The sequence below is a fragment of the Zophobas morio genome, unplaced genomic scaffold, assembly GCF_036711695.1.
Source record: "Zophobas morio isolate AGI-343-1 ecotype UQ-CSIRO unplaced genomic scaffold, CSIRO_AGI_Zmor_V1 ptg000005l, whole genome shotgun sequence".
Classification (NCBI taxonomy): Eukaryota; Metazoa; Arthropoda; class Insecta; order Coleoptera; family Tenebrionidae; genus Zophobas; species Zophobas morio.
The window spans coordinates 16,114,136-16,136,822 of NW_026972110.1; the positions used below are offsets into that span (position 1 = coordinate 16,114,136).

Genomic DNA, 22,687 nt, shown 5'->3' on the forward strand with positions numbered 1-22,687 from the left:
ACCACTTACCAAGATTGGCAACTCGGTTGGCAGCACTGTGTTAAAATCGAAAGTGACGTAACAAGAGAAAAGTGGCGTGCTTTTGTGTGGTGCAGGAAATCAACAAAAAGTGACAAAAAAAACTCGCAGACACTACCTCACCTTTTTCACCCTTCGCTGTAACCATCAATGGGCGCTCCTATCCAGGGAAAAGGCAACAGACGTGGTAACGCAAATAACATTGGCGCGAGGAACGGCTTTGGCAAACCTAGGCAACCCCTTCCTCGTCGGCCATTGAACGGCAATTTCACGCCATTTGATAGTCCACCCATGATGAGGCCCCGAGGTCCATTTCCGCCAAACCGCGGCGGCCCGATGGGCATGCGACCCATGATGGGCCCCCCGAACATGCGACCGCCCCCGCCTCGCGGCGCCCGACCGCCGCCACCCCGACTGCCCCGCGGCCCCATGATGCCGCCTAGAATGATGGGACCAGGCCCCAGGATGCCGCCACCTCCGCCCGGCATGCGACCGCCTCCGCCTGGAATGCGGCCGCCCCCGCCACACATGATGGGTATGCCGCCCGGGCCGCCCCCGATGCGCGGCATGGGTTTCAGACGAGGAGGCCCAATGAACAGAAACCGGAAGTTCCCCATGGGGATGTTCAAGGGGGTGCAGAAGGGAAGGATCATGAAGAAGCGGAAAGGTTTGGTTAAGGATTTAGATTTAACGAAGAAGTGGGTTACGGATGCCATTAAGGAAGAATTCAAGAAGAAGGATGAGTTGCTGGCTGCGGCGAAGAGTGCAGGTCCGGATAATAAGGAGGCCTGGGCTACGTATAGGAGTCAGAGAGAAAAGTGCAGCCAGATGTACCACGTAGCTGAGATGGAGTTCATTGGGCAGCAGGAGGTGCGTATCCCTCAGCTCTTGCCCGCCACTAATTTCGCGCGAATAACAGCACCTATTGATTATACAGCAGACGTCCACTTATAGGTATTTTTTATAATAATCACAATCTCATGTACCCCATGCACACTAAGATGGGGCACCTTTTCAAACCCCACCTATATGCAGGCAGGTGCCAAAGCAGCTGTAACCCAGTATTATAGGAAGAAAATGTTAAGGTGCTGTCTAGGATTCACTTTTTTTTTAGTATTAAGGGACCAATCTTACACTTAATATTTTCTTACAAAGCACTACTTAGGCTAAACAATACATAATATAAAGACTACAACTCTATGAAATTAACTTCAATTGAAATTGATTCGTAGCTCAAGACAGAAGTACTCAAACGTGGGTCGTATCAGAAGGTAGTTATTTGGATATTTAAAGAAATAATAATAATGTTAGAAAGAAAATGTTGAATTGGTTTTTATTAAATTATTATTAGAATTGTTTGCAAGGTTGTGAACCGATTTTAATTTTCGAAGTTTTTAAAGTAGATTTAAATTTTGGTAAGATTAAAATTTCTTTATTCATCCCCTCAAGAAAACACTAGTGTTTACAAAAATTATCAGATGCCTATTAATATGCCCAGATATGCAATCTTGCTTTGGTAATATCTATGTTACAAAAAGTATTTTCATGAAATAAAAAAAAATACAACCTTGTCCTAAAATTTTATACTTCTAATAAAATTACGCCGTCACACCTCTTTTCCTGTTGTTTATTAACAAAGAAATTTTTGTGGAAATAGTTTGTTTCTGAAATGGTAAGAATTTTTTTTTTTTTTAATTTTGAAAACTGTTTTAGAAATTATGAAACACTGACTAAAATTGATTTATTCTTCCTCTATTCACATATATGCACTTGCTTTAGTGAGACACGTGTTTTGTTTTTTTTCCAACTAACTACACAGGTTTTAAAGAACGTGAAATTCAAATCATTCACGTCCTTAAGTTATCCTACATACATTTGCACATCCGTTTGTCGAGCATAGTATGTAGTTTAGAATTAGTTTGAGTACTGCTGATTGGCCAGCTCCTTAATCAAACATATTTGATATTTCCGCCAAATTGTTTACCCTAAGGATTGTTTGATATAGATGGTGACCCTTTCACTAGTGCCTCTTGTGCTTTTGGTACTTGCCCACGTTGGGTACAAAATGTTGATTGTTAATGACTGGAAAGTAAAAGACATGTTTGATTAAAGTGCCCCGATGAGTTCATTGTTTCTGGTAAATGCTAATCGTAAATTTTTCTGTGTTGAAACTTATAATTCATCTATCTAAATTTTTTGGGTCTCTTTCCAGGACGATAGCAAAAAAGATACCGAGGCAGAGACGGACAAAAATTTAGAAACTCAAACTAACAATGACACGTCTCAGCCTCCAACTGAGACCACAAATACTGAAGTTGCTACAGCATAATTTTATTAAACGACAACAATTTTTTTCTCCTTAACTCTGGTCTCTTGGTCACAATATTCGTGTTTTTTGGATTGTCTAGATTGTTTTAAATGTAAATTTGTCTTTGTGAAACTTTGATTGTATCGAGACATTATTTTGCAGTTTTTTTTCTCCAAAATGTATGTTCTTAAATGCAAAATAGTTCATTTTATATTACAATATCCATCTGTTAAATGCTTTGTGTTGTGATCATTTTTACCATAATCTTATTATTTTTACACTAGTACCTTGCATTAGATGCTGAAGTTAATACCTACCATAATTATATTTGTAAATTTAGATTCGTGTTGAAATAAAATAGTTTTCAAAAAAGTCTAATCATATTTTGATTCTACCGTAAGCAGAGTTTATCTTGAATAAAATACTTGCACATGATGTCTCCATGTGTGATTAAGCATTCAAAACTTTACTTTATTCAAGAGTCAAAACTCTGACTGTTGATGTAAATCGAGTCAGTTTTAAATATTCAATGTAGACCTAATTTTGTTCAAGGATTTTAGTTGAACTGCAAGAATGTGTATTTAAAATTTTTGTGAACGTACAATCGTACGTTTGATTTCGTGTCTCCAGTGTTTACTGAACAATGTGAATGTCCAAAGACAAATTTGTTGGACTTTTAAAATTTTCACCTCACTGTTCAAGAAACTCAAATGTTTTCTTGCAAAACATGGAAAATGCCCGTAAGTTACACAATTTTTCATAAGTTACTTTAAAAGTAAAGCAACTTCAAGAAGTCATATTTGCAACTATTATCTTCTTCTTACTAGATCATGTAGCAGATCTGTCATCAGTGTGAGGTTTGGTGCAACAGCATTCCAGTTGCCGCTTGTGTTTCGTTGTACAATTTTCGTTGGAATGAATAACTTGAGTTATAACTTACGCTAAATTCTGTGAATATTTAATTCCATTTTTGTTTCATTTTATGGTAGTAATAACTTGTCAGTTTGATTGACGTTTAATTACTAATTGGAATTAACGCCAATTTACTTCTAACGTAAGCATTTATTGCACCAAGCGTCATATTCGTTCAAACCCACCATAAACATGTCAATTAATCGTGCATTTTCTTTTTCACAAAAAACAGACTAGCGAAAGTCAGTGGGAATCTGAAGAAGAATGCGACGAAAATCCAGAAACAGAAGAACTCTTTTTTTGCGATGTCTGCGAACAAGATTTGTATTCGCAGCACTCGTACGAAAAACACATATCTGAACATAAAATATGTGGGTTGGAGGGTTGCCAATACACGGCTCACGCAAGCCTGATCGAAAAACATATAGAAGTGCAACATGTAACAGGTTTGTATGAAAAAATCCGTAGCGTTAATACACCTGAAGAAATTGCGAAATGGATCGAACAGCGAAAAGTTCGATATCCTAGTAAGGAAAACGTTCAAAAAAGGTACGAACGGCAAGAAGAGATGTTGAAGAGAGGGGAGAAAATCGGAGAGCGAAAGAATCGTTTTGGGAAAGATAGAACCAGACGTAAGTCGTAAGAGTCGTTTCTAATTTTCTACTAACTTGACTTGATTTTTAGTTTCACGAGTGAAGCAGAAGAAGACGTTTAAGAAAAAGAAGCGCGGTGTAAAAACAGAACAAAAACCAAAGGAGTCACTTATTGATGAAAAATGCGACTGGAATGGATCGATGTTCCCCTTCCGGGGAACACAAGAGTTGTATCATGAGGACGTAGAAAAAGAAATTAGCGATTATGATGACGAAGAATGGATGACGGAATCATCAAACACTAAAGTTAAGGTTGAGTTAAATAATGCACTGGGAGCTCTCATGGGGGCGTATATGTCAGACGAAGAAGATAACGCTGTTCAAAATCAGTCTGATGACGACGGACCCCCCATTGAAATGAAGATCGAAAAACAGACAATGGAATATCCCAATGAACAACCAAATGAAGCAAAAGTAGTGAAACAAAGTAAGAAAAGAAAGACCGTAGCTGGTAAGAAACAAAATAAGAAACTGTGTTTAGATGACAATAAAACGTTACAAACGGGATTTTCTCGTATGAAATTCTTTAGACGTAGAGTAACTTTATTGGAAAAATTATTAGACAGCGAAATTCGGCATGAAAGGAATGTTCTTTTGCAATGTGTACAATTTGTTGTTAGTAATAATTTCTTTAAGAATGAAAGCAGCACTGATGTTTAAAACTGAAGATAATACTGTTCTGTGATCAATGGTCTGACGAATATTGTAAAATATATTTTCCTATGAACTATCGTGTAAACGTATTTTTAGTTATGTTAAGAATATCAGAGTAACTTCGTTTTTAATTCTTGTTACATATAACGCTTTTGATATTCTCCTGTGATCTTTTTTATAACTATATTCTAGAATACAAATGTATTGAAGTAAGAATGTGGGTGTTTTTGTTTATTAAAAAAAAACAATATAAAAACAAAAAAGTTTATTTACATTTAAAACTTAACATAGTGTACTTAATACTTATAAAAATACAAATAATTGACTCAAGTTGCAATAGCAACTTGTCTTTAAACAGCTGTTAAATCCATAATTACGCTAGGTGTATGGTCCGGTTAATAAATGACTGATGATAACGACCCTGAAATTTGCGTTATTAATATCATCGGTTTTGTATACAACGAAATATTATAGCACAAGACTCAGTTAAATTTTTGACATTGCGTTAAAGTACCACGTGACCGACTACGCCAATCAGACGTTTCTAAACACCTCGTTAAGTACGTGATTAACTTAAGCTCACTTATATGTATAAGCTGGCTCTAAATGTATATTTGACATGATTCCTACTGACAGCGCCTTATGGTTTAGTTAATCAGTTGTTAAAAGTGCGCCAAACTTCTAATTACTGTATCTAATTTCAAACAAAGTTAATGGAGCTTGTGTCAGGCGTAATGGTGGATGTAAACATCCAGTGATGGAAGTCGCTGGTTATATTTAGCACCTTCCCTGCCAAACATGATTTACAGCACATTCATTAATCAGAGACGAAGAAAATGGGTCAGAAATAATGGCGTTCTTTCGAAACTAACCAGCCATAAATACTCTTCTATTAATAATTATGCCAATTAGACGCTGCGTTGTACTTACAGAAAAAACTTATTGTAAAATGCCGGCATATAGCACCCAGAGGGCTATTAGGAGAGCTATCAGGATCAAGTAAGTTGTCAACAGATTTCCGGTTTCGTTTGCACTCGGGGCTGGCATTTTGACTGAAATAGAACAGAATTTTACTCGAGAACCTGAAAATAAAACACAGAAGTGGGTTAGTGGAATTAATTTCGAGGTTTTAATGAATGGAAGAGGCGAGGATTAGACAATGGAGGTTTTGTTACGCAATTGATATATCATTCGGAGGACTCGCACCTTGAACTTGCTTGTTTACATGCCCTTCGCCAACAATGTCAATTTTTAATCGTTCCACTAAATAAACCTCTGTTCACACTTGTATAAACAGTTAGAAAAATTTGAACGCGTGCCAATCTGATATTTCCGTATATTTTAATAAGCGCATAATTTGGCGACATTCGCGAAGAAACATGAGAAATCAAAATATGATAAATTGATTTATTTATATGCGGGCCGGGTAATAAAAACCGACTTGTTAAAACAGGTGTATTTGGAATCACTCACACTTTCCAAATATTTGGCGGTGTAAATATTGAAAATTATAAACCTTCGACTATTTTCACGAAATTAGATAATATGATGAATTTATGTGGCAGCGTTACTGCTTTTGGTTTCACTTTTAAAAAACGCGAAAAGTGAAGATTAATTCGATAATTTTCGGTAAAAATAGTTAATGTTTGTTGGACACACTCCAACTGTCGACGGATTCGATGCTCTCAATCCCGCTATATACCTACCGAAGATTTGCGAAAACACGTTTATTTTTAAAGTAGGCATGCAATATGTTAAGAACGCTGGACATGTTTATGAGCTTATTTGTGCAAATTATGTAAGGCTGCATCTGGCGCAGCTTGGAAAATGTCCATCGGTGGACACCGTTGAAGAAAAAGCTTCTGGAGCTTTCCAGTTGCAGCTTGACAATTTCATTAACGTTACCACCCTAACTGGGCTTAACGATTAATATTAGCGCCTTCTGGACTAACCGACTGAAAAGCAGCGAGCTTTTGTTGTAGCGATAGCGTATAATAATTAAGTCTAAGTCTTACTTAAGTCGTCCTAGCACCAACGAAGAGGCTGAATTGGATTACTTGCACTTGCAGCAGATGTTACTTATTTTGCAGCTTAAGATGCTCTGGCTTCCAGGTTTCAGCTCAATGCTGCACAGCTTTCAGCCAATGACGTACGGTTGGGGGTGGGGTTACTCCATCATCCCAACCGTAAACTGTTTCCAGATACTTGCAATGTTGTAAGATTGGTCATGCTCAGAACATTTTTAGATTCAGGTTGCCGGCTCTTGGGGTTCGATTTTGTCGGGAAAATTATTTATGTTTATTTAGACGCCGCAATTTTTTAATGGTTGGCGGTTTTTGGGAACGAACGTTCCAACGTGCAGTTTGAAATCTTGAAATGAAACTGTATACAAGTTTTTTTATACACACAAAACTTAAAAAACAGAAATTAATATTTGCCAATTTGTCGAATTTTAGACTTGATTATTTTTTTTTAGAGGAATGTATTTCATGTTTGTTGCTCCATTACTACGTAACAGGATACACTGTTCTGCTAGATTTCAGAGTAATAAACGTACGTTTATGTGCTCGTTGTGGAAATTGGTTTGAATAAATACAGTGATTTAAAATCTTACTATTTTACAGAACCTCTGAAGCAGGTACTTTTTTTTTTAATGATTTATAGTTACTATTTTTTGAACAATGACGTCATATACATTTTTGATCGCGCTTTCGAACACCATACCAGGAAACTTAAATTTAGTATAGTAGTCTTTATTATACACATTTTAAGTGTTTTAACGATTAACGAATGAGTTGTATAGACTGCTCATAATCATAATACAAGGAAGTCGAATCTAGATTATCTTAAACTAGTTTAAGAACGCAGTGTTCATTTTGTGTTGGCTTTCGAACTGTTTAGTTACGATGAACTTATGAGGTACTTTTAAATAGAAGACACCCAAAGATACGTTTATCTTTTTTTTTTCGAAAGTATTATGTAAACTTGTAACTTCTTATGACATCATCAAAATTTGGTGGCGTCACAAACCAGGAGCGACGTAAAAAAAGCAGTTAAAAAAATCAATTGACCTGTTTATTCCCTAAGTAATTTCCATATTATAGACGTGATAACCATTTCTGTTGTTTTTTATGTAAGATTTCATAAACAGTGGTATGAAAGTCGTCTTTAGAAATGTTGCAGGTATTCTAACATTTTATTCTAAGTATAACGTAGGCCGTGACAGATATGTACCGCATCATAGTGTGTTATTTGTGGCAAAAAGTAGTGTAAGCCAAAAAAGAAGTGAACTGAGGCGTCGCGACACGTAAGAAAAATTCGGGAATATTTTTCTTTTTAAAACAAGAAAAATGTTTCCTAATTTATCTTTACCACATTCATCTGTGACAAATCATACACGAACACGCCGTATAATTATTACTATAATAATTAATTCAAGATTATTGATATTTGAAATAAGAAAAAAATTGGTCAGTCAATTGTGAGAATTTTCGATTATCAAGTACACTTTCTCCGTTTCGTATTTATGATCTTGGAAGACAAACAATTCTCTCACGAAATGCGTTAAAAATAGTCGCAGTAATTCACAGTATATCCTGTTATAAGTTTTCCGTAGTTATTGGTAGTTAACTTCATAAACTTTACGGCGCATTACTCTGAAAACGCTTTAAATCCACTTTCCACGTAAATACATTTGTTTTCAATTTTTTAATGAGACTCAAAGCAGCTACTTGTTTTGCGATTGTAAAGCTTTGTTTTCAAAGGTTTTATTTTTAAAAATCGACAAGATTTACGATCATTACATTTTTTTTCTCTGCGAGTTAATTTTTTACTGTTGCTGTAAAATTTTCAAACGCCTGTTTACGCCTCACTACTACAATAACAGCAAAGGCTGATCTCATCACTTGTCTCGTAATTACATAAGAAAATTAATTTCAAATCATAACGGAATTTGTTTCGAAAATACATCCATGTTTACATTATTTTTGACCGCATGCCAAAACCAACTTGGTTAAACAGAACTAATTATTTCAGAGTGAAAAAAGAATAGTTTTACGCCATCATTTTCCTGCCAATATTTTGTTGTGCGGCCCAGATCGCCAAACAATGACATAACCGTTTTGATGCCGATATTTTTATGCAATATTATTTTAAACTTCACTTCGTCATATAGAAAATATTAAATAAATAATAACTCTGGCAGGGTTCTTAAACGTCCTGGCACACACATTTTTAATGTTGTTGACACTGTTTATTTTCAACCCACTATTCTATTTTGAAATTTTTGTGTTATTTCTGGAGATTTCGCGATTCATAAAATTAAGCCCAACAAAAAACATCTTAATTAAAAAAGAGTTTATTCTAAATAAATCTATGTAAATATAAAAGTACACTTCTTTAAATAAATTACGTAGGAACACCATCAAACATCCCAACAGCAAGTAACAGATTTCTTCGCGTAAAGTGAAGACTGATCAAAGGTGAACTTTTCGTGGCAAAACTTCGCAGTAAATAGTCGTCCCCGATTCGAACGTCGGGATTATGCGACACATTTACCTCTTCCGAGCTAATCTCTTCAGTGAGTTTAGTAAAATCCCACACTTTCAGCATGCAATCCAAGCCTCCTGAAACCAAAATGTTCCCGCACCTGCTGAAAGCCAGCGCATGAATAGCCTTCTCGTGTCCCGTAAGCTCGGCCACAAGATGTCCATGAGACAAATCCCAAATTAAAACTTTACAATCTGCCCCCGCTGACGCCAAAAATCTCCCGCAAACGCTAAAAGCCAAAGACATAATGGGCGATTTATGGCCCGTCATTAGCCGGACGTGGTTTCCGGTGGTGCAATCCCACAGACAAACCCGTCGATCGCTGGATCCCGTTGCCACATAATTAGAGTTCGGGTGAAACTGTACACACTATAAAAAAAGAAATAAATAAGTCGGGAAACGTTAAATTTAAAATAGCCAAATTACATCAACGTCGGAGAAGTGGCCCGCAAATAACCGTAAAGGTTGATAATGGTCTGTGGCCCAGAGTCTGGCAGTCCTGTCGTACGAAGCTGATGCGAAATAGTAGCCCAAGGGCGAAAATTTCACGTCCCAGACCGGAAACATGTGGCCTTTGTAGACCACAAGACACGTCCAGATTTGCAGGCTCCATAACCGGATTGTCGTATCTTCGGAACAACTCAGCAGTAAAGTCCGGTCTGGCGAAAACGATACGGAGTAAACGGGTCCTGCGTGGCCGTACAGCGATCTGGAGGTCTCGCCGGAGCGTTCGTCCATCATTCTTGCCTTAAAAGAGGTGATTAGTTGTTTTCGTCTAGTTTGTCGGGAACATTTGATCAAAACAAATCATAACAATTTACCATGCAGCATTTAGCTGATATTTTGGAAAGCTTCCACGTTGACAGGTAAGTCGTCGCTGCCAAATTCGATTTAAATAAATAAAAATGATTTCACCTGAGTGTAGTTCTTTGTTGATGTCAATTCGGCGCCGGTGTTTACAGTTGGTAACATGCTATTTTTGCGTTGGTTTACATTTTTTGTTGTTTTTGATTGAAGCAGATTTGTTTTTTAGTAGTATTATTTAGTGCTCATTAATTTCTTGACTTCAGTTTTGAAGATTACAATATAAAATTTTAAAAAAGAAAAAATCAAAGGTACCAAAAATAAACAGCCGTATGATTGATATGTAAACTTGATTCACATTTTTAAGATCCATTAGCATGGCAATTTACGTCGGAAATATATATGACAACAGGTGATCTGAGCTTCTGAGGTGTCACCCAAGTATCATAATCTCTGTTGCCATCGTTTTCTAATAGAACTTTTAGACGAGATGTTAAATTTTAATGCGCTTGCATCATTAAATTGTCCGTCGAGGATTTTATTACGATCAACAAGTGGTCGACCTTCAAAATATGGACAATATAAGATCATTGATTATAATTTATTTATGTTATTTTGTTACAAGAATTTTGTCGATGATATACTATACTTTATTCGACTTTTTGTACGCATGCGTACCTTTGAAGGACAGTAGGTACTACCTCAAATCATATACAGGGTGAGTGGGGTATATTGTGCCAGATTTTAAAGGGAAGTAGAAAAAATTAAATACTACTGTTAGTAGTTTTATTTATTTTTAAACACCTTATTAAAGCAAATGCTCAAAATGAGCTCCATTCATTCTCACACAAGCATTGGCACGACGAATCCATTGCTCCTGCACTCGTTGGAGCATTTCCGGGTCCCCGCGAATGATATTGGTGGCTTCATGGATTCGTTGTCTGAGGTGATATTCTGTTCTGATCTCTTCTGTATAAACCAACGACTTCATGTGGCCCCAAAAGAAAAAATCTAGCGGATTCAAATCGGGAGATCTGGCAGGCCAATGCTGAGCCCCGCCTCGCCCGATCCATTTTTCAGGGAATTGAACATTTAAAAACTGTCGTACCAGACGGCTAAAATGAGGTGGCGCCCCATCATGTAGAAACCACATACTTTCCCGGATATGTAGCGGCACTTCTTCCAACAATTCCTGTAAATTTCTTCTTAAAAATCGCCAATAAATGGCACCCGTTAACCGCGGGGGTAGTTCAAAAGGTCCTATAAGATAATTGTTTACAATACCGGCCCATAGATTAATTGAAAACTCCTGCTGAAAACGGGTTTGTCTTATGGCATGCGGATTTTCATCTGCCCAAACGTGAACGTTGTGATAAATAAAAATTCCCCCACGCGTAAATCCTGCCTCGTCTGATGCCAAAATAATACGAGGAAAGTCTGGATTTTTTTCTACCTTTCGTAGAAACCAACTACAAAATGCAAAACGGGGTTGATAATCAGCTGGAGATAGAGCTTGTACACGCTGAACATGGTATGGATATAACAACTGTTCTCGTAGTGTTCTCCAAATGGTCCATTGAGACACATTAAATCGTTTGGCAAGGCATCTTGTACTAATTCCAGGATCATCATGTACAACATCCAACACCTCTTCTTCAATGTTGACAATTCGCTGAGGGCGTTGTGGACCTCGTTCTACTCTTCTAGGTAACAAGGATCCCGTTTCTTGGAGTCGCTGGTGCAGATCTTGAAACATTCTTCTTGAGGGTAACCGTCGGTGAGGGAAACGAGTGCCATACAAACGCACTGCCACACGGGCTACTCCGCGTGCCTCTCCATAAATTAAATGAATGTCCGCTAATTCTCTAAGTGAATACCCATTGACATCCATCTTAAATTTATTAAAACATGTTCACAGATACTTTGACAAATTGTCAAACAGAAGTATTATTTTATTATTGAATTTATTGTCATGGTTTCTAATAAAACAACTGTAAAAATTTCAATATATCAGGTGAATTCCAGCGGTTTTCAACCGGTGGGCTATGAAATTTGTGTATTCTATAACTCTTTTGGAATAAGTCTGAGCTGTAAATGTTATTAAGGTTTTTTACTCAAAATAATGCAAACTATCACCCCTTAAAATCTGTCACAATAAACCCCAGTCAGGCTGTATATTAACATATATCTCAAAAATATTAGGCAATAAATGAATTCGAGAAATTTCTCAGTGGACAGTAAAAGGAAAATCCTTTCTTTCCATACACTGGGTGATTTTTTGAAACGTTTTTCTTTTTTTTTTATAGCACGTGAAATATGTTCGGTTTAAAAGCATTTTACTTGCCAAGCGTAAGCTAAGAAAGTATTGTAATCGAGTAATTCAGTGTTGTATGTTAGTTAGGAATATCGTTTAAATGGTAAAACGCTAACCAAAATTTGTCTGATGCTTATCTCCACCAACATCATGAATGACGTCATCCCAAATTTTACAACTAACAGTAAATGATATTTAAATTTTATAAAATAACGTACTCCTCCATTTGTGGCTTATGAATCTGTCTTGAATTTTTAACTTTGGCGTCCAGATTTTTGTAAAAAAATATAAAGTGGTAAAAAATTTATCCGAATTGTTATTTAAATGTTAAGTAACATAGTCCTGCACTTGTTTATGAATTCGAATTTTTATCCTAGACATCGGGATTTTTTGGAAAAAAAAAACAAAATTGTTGATATAACCCACTTCGATTTTTCGTTTTTTTTATTTTTCAAATTCTTGATTTTTAAATTTTTCGATTCTTTAATTTCTCGATTCTTCAAATTTTCGATTTTTCCATTTGTCTCAATTTCACGATTAATCGAATTTTTGATTTTTCAATTTCTCGACTTTTCAATGATTCGATTTACCTCGATTTTTCGATTTTTAAAATTTTCGACTTCGATTTCTCAATTTCCCGATATATAATTTCCACGATTTTTCAATTTTTGACGTTTCTAAATTTTCGATTTTTCCATTTTTCGCAATTTCTGGATTAATCGAATTTTTGATTTATCAATTTCTCGACTATTCAATGATTCGATTTCTCGATTTCTCAGTTTTTCGATGACCCTCGTTTGGGATCTTTCAATTTATCGATTCTTCAATTTTTCAATATTTCAGTTTTCGCATTTTTCACGGCTTTAATTTTTCGATTTCTCGATGTTTTAATTTTCCAATTTTTCGAATTTTAAAAGTTTTCAGTTTTTCGTTCGGTTTACTGAGATTTCTATGTATTGATTTTTTAATTGTTCAATTTCTCATTTTTCGATATTTCAGTTTTGCAATTTATCAATTTTTTTTTTTGGTTGTAGATTTTTCACTTTTTTTTTTCATTCTAAATTTTTCAATTTAAACTTTTCAATTTTGGGTCATTTCGATTCCTCAAATTTTTCGACTTCTCGGTTTTTTGATGTTTCAGTTTTTCAATTTTTCGATGTTTCAAGATTTCAATCTTTCGATTTCCCAATTTTTCGTTATTTGTGATTTAGAATTGTTCAATTTAATGATTTTTCAGTTTTTCAATTTTCGAATTTTTCGATTTTTCAGTTCTTCGATAGTTCTCTACTTTTCAATTTTTAAAATTTTCAATTTTTCAAATTTTTAAATTTTAGATTTTCCAGTTTTTCGTTCGATTTATCGAGATTTCTATATGTATTTTGATCTTTCGATTGTTCATTTTCTCATTTTTCGATATTTCAATTTTGCAATTTATCGATTTTTTTGTACTAAATTTTTCACTTTTTTTCATTCTAAATTTTTCAATTTCGAGTCATTTCGGTTGCTCAATTTTTCAACTTCTCGATTTTTTGGTGTTGCAGTTTTTTGGTGTTTCGATTTATCGGCTTTTGAATTTTTCGATGTTTGCGAGATTTCAATCTTTCGATTTCCCAATTTTTCATTTGTGATTTAGAATTATTCAATTTATTGATTTTTCATTTTTTCGATTCGTCAATTTTCGAATTTTTCGATTTCTCGGTTTTTGAGCTTTTCAATTTTTCTACTTTTTTAAAGATTTTTCGATTTCCCAATTGTTCGCCATTTGTGTTTTGGAATTATTCAATTTCTTGATTTTTCAGTTTTTCCATTTTTCAATTTCCCGGCTTTTGGGCTTTTCGATTTTTCTATTTTTTAAAGATTTTTCGATTTCTCGATTTTTCAGTTCTTCGATATTCCGCTATTTTTAAATTTTTCAAAATTTTAAATTTTAGATTTTCCAGTTTTTCGTTCGATTTATCGAGATTTCTATGTTTTGGTCTTTCGATTGTTCAATTTCTCATTTTTCGATATTTCAATTTTGCTATTTATCGATTTTTTTTGTTCTAAATTTTTCAATTTTAGACTTTTCGATTTTGGGTCATTTCGATTTCTCAATTTTTTGGTGTTTCAATTTTTCGATGTTTCGATTTTTTGGCTTTTCAACTTTCCAATTTTTGGATGTTTGGAGATTTCAATCTTTCGATTTCCCAATTTTATAACTGTGATTTAGGATCATTCAATTTATTGATTTTTCAGTTTTTCGATTCCTCAATTTTCGATTTCTCGGTTTTTGGGCATTTTGATTTTTCAATTTTTCAGTTCTTTGATGTTTCTCTACTTTCCGATTTTTCAAATTTTTAAATTTTAGATTTTCCAATTTTTCATCCGATTTATCAAGATTTCTATGTTTTGATCTTTAGATATTTCTCTACTTTTCAATTTTTCAAATTTTAGGTTATCCAGTTTTTTGTTCGATTTATCGAGATTTCTATGTTTAGATCTTTCGATTGTTCAATTTCTTATTTTTCGATATTTCAATTTTGCGATTTAACGAATTTTTTTTGTTCTAAACTTTTCACTTTTTTTTTATTCTAAATTTTTCAATTTTAAACTTTTCGATTTTCGGTTATTTTAATTTCTCAATTTTTCAACTGCTCGATTTTTTGATGTGTCGATTTCTCGATTTTTCAGTTTTTCACTTTTACGATGTTTCGATTTTTTGGCTTATCGATTTTCCAATTTTTTTTCGATGTTTCGAGATTTCAGTTTTTCGATTTCCCAATTTTTCCTCATTTTGTGTTTTGAAGTTATTCGATTTCTTGATTTTTCAGTTTTTCGATTCTTCAATTTTCTAATTTTTCATGTTTTAGATATTTTTCAAATTTTAAAATTTTAGATTTTCCAGTTTTTCGTTCGATTTATCCAGATTTCGATGTTTTGATCATTCGATTGTTCAATTTCTCATTTTTCGATATTCAATTTTGCGATTTATCGTTTTTTTGTCAGTTTTAAATTTTTCGATTTTGGGTCATTCGGATTTCTCAATTTTTTGACTTCTCGATTTTTTGATGTTTCAATTTTTCGATGTTTCCATTTTTCGGCTTTACAATTTTCAAATTTTTCGATGTTTCGAGATTTCAATTTTTCAGTTTCCCAATTTTTCATTTGTCATTCTTCAATATTCGAATTTTTCGATTTCTCGGTTTTTGGGCGTTCTGATTTTTCAATTTTTCTATTTTTTAAAGATTTTTCGATTTTTCAGTTCTTCGATATCTCTCTATTTTTCAATTTTTCAAATTTTAGGTTATCCAGTTTTTCGTTCGATTTATCGAGATTTCTGTTTTGATACTTCGGTTGTTCAATTTCTCATTTTTTGATATTTCAATTTTGCGATTTATCGATTTTTTTGGTTCCAAAATTGTCACTTTTTAATTCTAAATTTTTCACTTTTAAACTTTTCGATTTCTCAATTTGTTTCAGTTTTTCAATTTTTCGATGTTTCGATTTTTCGGGTCTTCAATTTTCCAATTTTTCTGTTTTCGAGATTTCAATTTCTTGATTTTTCAGGTTTTCGATTCTTCAATTTTCGAACTTTTCGATTTCTCGATTTTTCAGTTCTTCGATATTTCTCCATTTTCAAAATTTTTCAATTTTTAAAATTTTAGATTTTCCAGTTTTTCGTTCGATTTTTCGAGACTTCTATGTTTTGATCTTTCGATTTCCCAGTTTTTAGTCATTTGTGTTTCGGAATTACTCAATTTCTTGATTTTTTTTTTAATTTTTCGGTTTCTCGGTTTTTGGGCTTTTCGATTTTCAATTTCGATTTCCCGACTTTTCAATTTTTCGATGTCTCAGTTTTGAGATTTTTCAATTATTGAATTTTTCGATTGTTCGATATTTCGAATTTCCAGTTTTTTTGATTTTTGTGAAAAGCATTTTTTCCCGTTTGTTATCTGCTTTAAATATGTTTATTTGATATTGTACGGACCGCGCCCCCTTGGAATTTATACCGGCTGCGGCAGTATTATTTACGCCACTGGTTTTTGCGGGATTTGTTGGGCTGTCGAAATAACTTTCGACCAATTTTTTTTTAAATTCGTAATAATCCCAATTTATTTTCTATTTTCTTACATAATAAGTGTAAGAAAAGTGTGTTCTACGATGACGGATGCATTGTAATTCTTTAATTTTAGCACATGCTACATGCTTGAAAGCAAAATTTAACCTAAATTGCCGTTGACAGTTGTCTACAATGTAAATCAGCGCGTTGGTGGATATTTATGATGTGAACATACTAAAAATACATCGCCTTAATATAAACAAAAAAGAGGTGTCTTTAGAATTTGGCTAATGCTAACTCGGATTAACAGCGTCAAGTTGTCAACAGTTCGCTAAGTAATTTTAGTGCGTTTGGATTTATTTATTAAGAAAAATTATTATGATTGTTTAAATCAAAGGCTTCCAGCAGAGCTCGTTTTTCTTTTATCTTCAGCTTTCAGGCTCTTAACGAGGTAAAAAAACACGCTAAATTGATGAATAATAGAGGGAGAAATATTACTAATTATCCCTAATTTATCCCCGTTTTCCATTTCCGTAAACTGAGACAAAAAAAAACACAAAATATGTAAAAATCACTGTAATAATTACAGTTATTATAATCAGTCATTCATTTTTTTTCCATCATCATTGAAAAACCCAAAAAACTTAATCACTGCCAAATATACTTACCAAAACGTCTTCTGCATCAACATTAACATCTTGTAATTGTTCAGCAGTTTTCATAGATTTTAGTTTTTGGGGAACTAACGTCCAAACTTTTACAATGGAATCACTAAAACCAACAGCCAACATACTGGAATCTTCTGTGATTTCAGCACAAGTAACTCTAAAATCCACACAATTACCACCAAATACTATCACATAAATAGAAAACTTACGTATAATTTGCATTTAATAAGGTGTAACAACACACTGAAGGTAGATACTCTGGTCCCAAAGTCACTCTTTTTGAAGCCTCTCTATAAGCCTTGATCTTTTCCAACTTATCATTGTCCTTCAAATCTGGAACAGGAATCCTGTCAGAAGGTGGCGCATTAGGATCATTTTTTGTTTTCTTTGAAAATAGAGGATCTTTCTTTGCTTTTTTCTTCTTGGGTTTGTCAGGATTATCTTGGTCAGCTGCTTCATCTTCATCTTCAACTGGTGCGGCTAAAGACTGGATGTCTGGCGCTTTGGGTATGCCATAATAGACTTTGGTCTTATTATCTGAAACATTTAAAATTATATACTTGTAAAAAATTATTATAATAAAAATGCACCTTGACGTTTTGCTTCACCACCCACAGCTCCTGAAGTAGCATCAATTTGATTCTTATTCCTCGCAACACCTTCATACATATCAAAGTACAAATGTTCTTGAATGATGTTTAATAACACTGACGCTTTTTTATCATTCAAATGTCGCTTCAACAATGACAAAGTGTCGCGAGACATCCTGATAATAAACTGGTTTGATTTAAAAGTATCTGTCAATTCATTTCCATTCATGTGATCCCTTTTAGTAACCAAAGCCAATTTTCTGAGGTCATCTTGATAATAAGGGTCTTGTTCAGGCCCAAACTTTCTCATTAAATTTATTGCCTTTTCAGTGTGTCCATTATAAACTAATTCCAAATACATGTGAACCAAGACTGGATATAAAATCATCCCTAGTTCATGTTTGTATATATCGAGTGAACCCTCAACAAAACGTTTCAGTTCCATGTAACAATCTTCATAAGTTTCAGGATCACCATCACTCTTATATCCCGTTAAAACACTGCTAACATCGGAACTTTGTTGTAGAGAACCATCCCCTAAATTACTACTCAAATTAGCTTCCTTTCGAAGGAGTTCTTCAGTGCCCTGTTAAAAAAATGTAATTACGACTCACACATGTTTCACTAGGTTACCTTAAGGTTATATTTTTTTAAAATTTGCAGAACTGCTGCAAGCTGCGATTTATCCATGTCGTCCGTGCTCATTTTCTATTTATTGTTCATCGTAAAAATGTCACACTTCTAACCTAGCTTTTTTGGAACGCAACAAGCCAACAACAATCAATAAATCAAACTAAGAAGTAGTGAGAAAATCCCTAACAAAAGAATGTTTAGTGATTGTCAATACCAACCGCCTTTTTCAATTAATTTAAAACGAAATTGTCTTAAGGTGCCTAATTTTCTTTATAACAACAAAATACAAATCGGCCTACTTTAGTCACAGTACTTCGGATGGACATTTTTGGAAGAGTTGTCGATTTAACAACAATTTGTAACTACTAGAAACGGTTTTGGTTTCGCGTGGTTGGTGTACCTTTTTACTTTAACCGCCACCCGCCAATCGCCATATTTTCGGCGCCATTATCGTGAGTTTCGGCGGTGTTTTGTGGGAATCTTCTCAATACTCAGAATTAAAAGTAAGAAGAGAAATCACTTCATCATATTGCTAATCAACTTGTAAATATTTGAGGAATAATTTTACAAACTATTTTTAGGCAATACATTGTGTTTACTTGGTTAGAAGCGTAGCGTCTTTGACCGGGCATCACATTTTTTGGTCTTAATTTGCAAAAATGGCTAAAAAGAAGGTCGAAGAGAGCGAAAGCGAAGAGGAATACTCTGTTGAGAAGATTATTGACAGGAGGGTTGTTAATGGCAAGGTAGAATATTTCCTCAAGTGGAAAGGTTATTCAGATGAAGACAACACCTGGGAGCCTGAAGACAACCTAGATTGCCCCAACCTGATAGCAGAGTTTGAAAAGTCCAGAAAAGCCAAGGCGAAGGGTTCTTCCAGTAGTAAGAGTAAAGGCAGATCTAGAGTAAATTCCACATCTTCTGTTGAGTCTGAATCCGATAAAAAGGTAACCGTGTGAAAATTGTCTTTTAAAACTTGGTATGTGCTGTGAAAATGTGAAATTCATCATTCCTTAACCCATGACTGCATGAGTTGTGGTTTATGGAGAATGTCGATCAATTGTTGGTTAAATGTTTGAAAAAGATTTTAACACAATAAATTGTTTGATCAATATAAAAATCCTAGCATTCAGGGTAATCATGATCATGAGGAATATTGAAATTTGTGTCAGTGTAATGTTTGAACATGCCATTTTTCAAAGTATGTTGCTGAAAATGTATGTACTTCGAAAAACCTTGAAATACAAAACAAAGTCATCACAGTCATGCTATAAATTTTGCAGAGATATTTTAGACTATTGATAATTGTACATAAAAAAATGGAAAAATAGACTATAAAACCTATAGAAAAATGCCTTGTGAATACTTTTTTCATTATCTCATTCAAGTATTATGCATCTCGTTATTGTTAAAATCTCAAAAATATACAAACAATTCGGAAATATAAGTAAAAAAAAATTTAATTGGCTTAAAAAATTAGGTTATTAAGCGTGTTTCTAGTTCTGTAGTGGTTCTGTTTGATTTGTAACTCCATAGAAGCATAATTTTTTTTTTTTTACGCAGTGGTTTTTCAAAACTTAACAAGTTGTTTGTGGAATGTCCATTTGAGATATCATAATCAGGTTGTTTCATTTTACCGTCGATAATATCTTTGTTATCCTTATCTCTCCGTTATCCACAGAAAGATAAATCATTCTTGAGTTTTTCTTTGTTAAAATATAGATTTTTGGAGAAACGTTAACCAGGTCGTTATCCTTGCTGCTAAAATGCCCGTGTTTTATACTTTAAATAGAATACCTGAAGGTTAACCTGTTTTCATCCATTGTAAATGTTATATAAATTCCATAACTGTGTGGCTAACGTCATCTGCATGTGTCCTATGCCCAAGCACAAAGTAAACAATATCAAAATGAATACAATGTCACCGCCTCTATTTTGTATAAATAACAGTAAACAATTTGTATTAACAAAAAAGGAAACTAAATATAAATAAATGAAATAATTAGAAGTTTATTATTAATAACTTCTTGTTTGGGAGAGAAATGAGAGTGTTAATGTCAATATAGATCAGATTTACCGTGTCTGAATCGATTTGGTAGTCCTTAACTACGATATTGTCAGAAATTAAAAAAATTAAAGATAATGCATGTAATGAGAAACGTGTTCGTGCAAAAAATTTGTGTTTATCGGGTTTGATGGGTGTTTTTGTTGGGTTCGGGTTTCAATTTTGACATCCTAATCCAATATAATATCCAAAAGTCGTATTAAACGCTCTAGGTTTCCAGAAGTGACAAGTAAATATAAAACTTATCTAAACTTGATTCATATCAGATTACAATTGTATTCTTTATTCTTTCCAGAAAGACGAAAAGAAGAAATCTAAGCGTTCAAAGTCGCCCGATGGTGACGATAAATCCGACAAAAAATCAAAAAGTCGCTCAAAGAAAAAAGCAGCCGATTCCGACGATTCGGACGACGAACCAAAATCGAAAAAGGCCCGCAGGCATTCGGGGTCCGAAGATGAAAAAGAAAACTCAAAAAAAGACGCTGACTCAGATAACGAAAAAAATAAATCCGATTCTTCTGATGCCGAGAGTGAGAAAACAAAAAAGAAAAAGAGGACAGAGCGAAAGAAAGACAAGTCTGATTCATCCGACGAGGAGGACGAAAAATCCAAAAAGAAGTCCAGAAAGTCCGATTCGAAGTCCGACAAGAACAAGGATAAGGCTGGGAAGGGTAAACAAAAAGTTGGGTTTGAAAGGGGTTACCAAGCCGAAAAAATTATTGGAGCGTCGGACACTACAGGGCAACTAATGTTCTTGATGAAATGGAAAGGAACGGATGAAACCGATTTAGTTCCGGCGAAAGAAGCCAACGTTAAATGTCCGCAAATTGTTATACAGTTCTACGAAGAGCGTCTTGCCTGGCATACTCCCGACGAGTCTTAAGACTTCTCATATGTAGTTTGAGGCAAGGTGCTTGCCCAAATTTTATTCTTAAGTTGATTTTTTTAATTTCTATAGTACATGTATTAATATGCGAAGTAGCTATTTTTTCTTATATCGTTCATGTTTTGTATGAATCAAAAATTATGAAAGTTTGAAGTTAAATGATGTTCTCCCTTTTTGTAATAAACCATGAAACGCTTATGTTGAATTCATTGATTTCTAAATGAATTTTATTTTAGTAGTTTGTATTAGTAATTCCAGACAACTATATTTTCAAATATAAAACTTTGAGATAAAGGTTTAATTTCTATGAACCCAGATCTTGAAGACTTAAGTTAGGCGAATGAGCGTTCAGTTTTTAAAAAATATATCAAAGTAAAGTAAATTGAGATACAGTTTCGCTAAGAAGAGTGGAATCACGACGGTTACTAGAACAGCACAATTTTTATGTAAATTTTCGAGTTAATGACTTAAATGAAAATTTCGACTCCACATCAAACAGATTAATGTTTGTTTACAAAACAGAATTAAAATGAAACATTGTTTATTTAAAGCCGTTTGGTACAACGCCAGATTTAAAAAAACTTGTGTACAAATGACAACACATTAATAATTGAGTGAACTTTCTGCCGATTGTTTCAGCTTCGTCAGAGGTTGTCTGCTGAAACTGTTTATATTTTTTACAACCAAGCATTAAATGTTTGCTAGCCTAGTAATTACTCATTGATAACTAAGGGAAGTACTGTAATGGAGTGAGTTTGATGGATGTCTGTTTTGATGTTTTCTTGGCCCTCAGAGCGTACAGAAAATGGAAATGCAAATTTGCCGTCGATGTCTGAATGTCTCTATTAATAATTTTAACATCTCATGTCTATTCAAAACGATAACTGAAATTTTAGATCCTCTTCAAAATTTTCATAGACATGATAAATATATATCAGAATTTTTCTGTAAGTAACTAATAACACCCTCATTTATATTGTATAATTATTAATTTTCACAAATTCTATATTTTATCTTAAAAATTATGTATAAAAGAAGTCTTCGGAATTTTGGTAAAGTATTAACATGTAACAAAATACCTTAAAACTGACATATATTGCTCGAGAAAGTTGGCCTTAAAACATACGAATTTTTTATTGAAAAATATACCTGAATATCTGTAATAAGTGTTTGTGCTTTTATTTTTAAAATCGTTTATACAAATAAGTATTTAAAAAAATGAATGTAAATCCTCTCCACAAAAATGTAAATGACATTACAAAATTACCCTCAGAGATGAATTTGTATGTAAATTACTTTTTGATTTTTATTTGTGCCTTTTGGCACAATCTATGTTATGTGAAAATATACTTCCCAATTTCTATAACTGTTAGTATGTTCCCAGGAAAAAGTGTTTCCTATTTGATGTGATTATTGATTTTTATTATCTGTGGAAATAAACGTATATAGTTCTTACAGTTTGTCGCATGTTCTACATAACTTTTGGAATTTCGAGATAAATATTACAAATATTACAAACACCATGTACGAGCATAAATATTTAATTTAGGTAGGTGTTTTTTTACAATAAACTTAATTTTTCGTCGTCTGTATAA

General features: G+C 33.9%; 3 protein-coding genes and 1 long non-coding RNA gene across 4 annotated transcripts; 2 read left to right on the forward strand and 2 right to left on the reverse strand.

Moving 5' to 3' along the window:
• Positions 1 to 21: 21 nt before the first annotated feature.
• LOC135122848 (FMR1-interacting protein NUFIP1-like) lies at positions 22 to 4,761 on the forward strand. Its single transcript, XM_064047303.1, has 3 exons — positions 22 to 888; positions 3,471 to 3,870; positions 3,923 to 4,761. Exons 1-3 carry the CDS (start codon positions 169 to 171, stop codon positions 4,549 to 4,551), a joined length of 1,749 nt encoding a protein of 582 aa, XP_063903373.1. The 5' UTR covers positions 22 to 168; the 3' UTR covers positions 4,552 to 4,761.
• Positions 4,762 to 4,795: 34 nt separating this feature from the next.
• On the reverse strand, positions 4,796 to 6,671 carry LOC135120075 (uncharacterized). The gene is made up of 3 exons (XR_010278492.1): positions 6,561 to 6,671; positions 5,476 to 5,597; positions 4,796 to 4,966 (listed from the first exon to the last, which is right to left on the reverse strand). It is a non-coding gene; the product is annotated as an uncharacterized LOC135120075 (long non-coding RNA).
• A 2,215-nt stretch (positions 6,672 to 8,886) lies between these two features.
• Positions 8,887 to 18,287, reverse strand: LOC135122849 (transcription initiation factor TFIID subunit 5). The gene is made up of 6 exons (XM_064047304.1): positions 18,142 to 18,287; positions 17,509 to 18,094; positions 17,128 to 17,455; positions 16,919 to 17,075; positions 9,520 to 9,840; positions 8,887 to 9,462 (listed from the first exon to the last, which is right to left on the reverse strand). The coding sequence occupies exons 1-6, from the start codon at positions 18,211 to 18,213 to the stop codon at positions 8,953 to 8,955; spliced, it is 1,974 nt and encodes a 657-aa protein (XP_063903374.1). The 5' UTR covers positions 18,214 to 18,287; the 3' UTR covers positions 8,887 to 8,952.
• Positions 18,288 to 18,535: 248 nt separating this feature from the next.
• On the forward strand, positions 18,536 to 21,290 carry LOC135122850 (heterochromatin protein 1-like). The gene is made up of 3 exons (XM_064047305.1): positions 18,536 to 18,644; positions 18,723 to 19,088; positions 20,502 to 21,290. Exons 2-3 carry the CDS (start codon positions 18,801 to 18,803, stop codon positions 21,087 to 21,089), a joined length of 876 nt encoding a protein of 291 aa, XP_063903375.1. The 5' UTR covers positions 18,536 to 18,644; positions 18,723 to 18,800; the 3' UTR covers positions 21,090 to 21,290.
• Positions 21,291 to 22,687: the final 1,397 nt, after the last annotated feature.

Coding starts and splice junctions, on each gene's coding strand:
- LOC135122848 (XM_064047303.1), top strand. CDS start 169: ATGGGCGCTCCTATCCAGGGAAAAGGCAACAGACGTGGTAACGCAAAT. Junction 889..3,470: donor AGTTCATTGGGCAGCAGGAG/GTGCGTATCCCT, acceptor CACAAAAAACAG/ACTAGCGAAAGTCAGTGGGA. Junction 3,871..3,922: donor TGGGAAAGATAGAACCAGAC/GTAAGTCGTAAG, acceptor CTTGATTTTTAG/TTTCACGAGTGAAGCAGAAG.
- LOC135122849 (XM_064047304.1), bottom strand. CDS start 18,213: ATGAGCACGGACGACATGGATAAATCGCAGCTTGCAGCAGTTCTGCAA. Junction 18,095..18,141: donor TAAAAAAATATAACCTTAAG/GTAACCTAGTGA, acceptor TTTTTTTAACAG/GGCACTGAAGAACTCCTTCG. Junction 9,463..9,519: donor GCCACTTCTCCGACGTTGAT/GTAATTTGGCTA, acceptor CTTTTTTTATAG/TGTGTACAGTTTCACCCGAA.
- LOC135122850 (XM_064047305.1), top strand. CDS start 18,801: ATGGCTAAAAAGAAGGTCGAAGAGAGCGAAAGCGAAGAGGAATACTCT. Junction 19,089..20,501: donor AGTCTGAATCCGATAAAAAG/GTAACCGTGTGA, acceptor TATTCTTTCCAG/AAAGACGAAAAGAAGAAATC.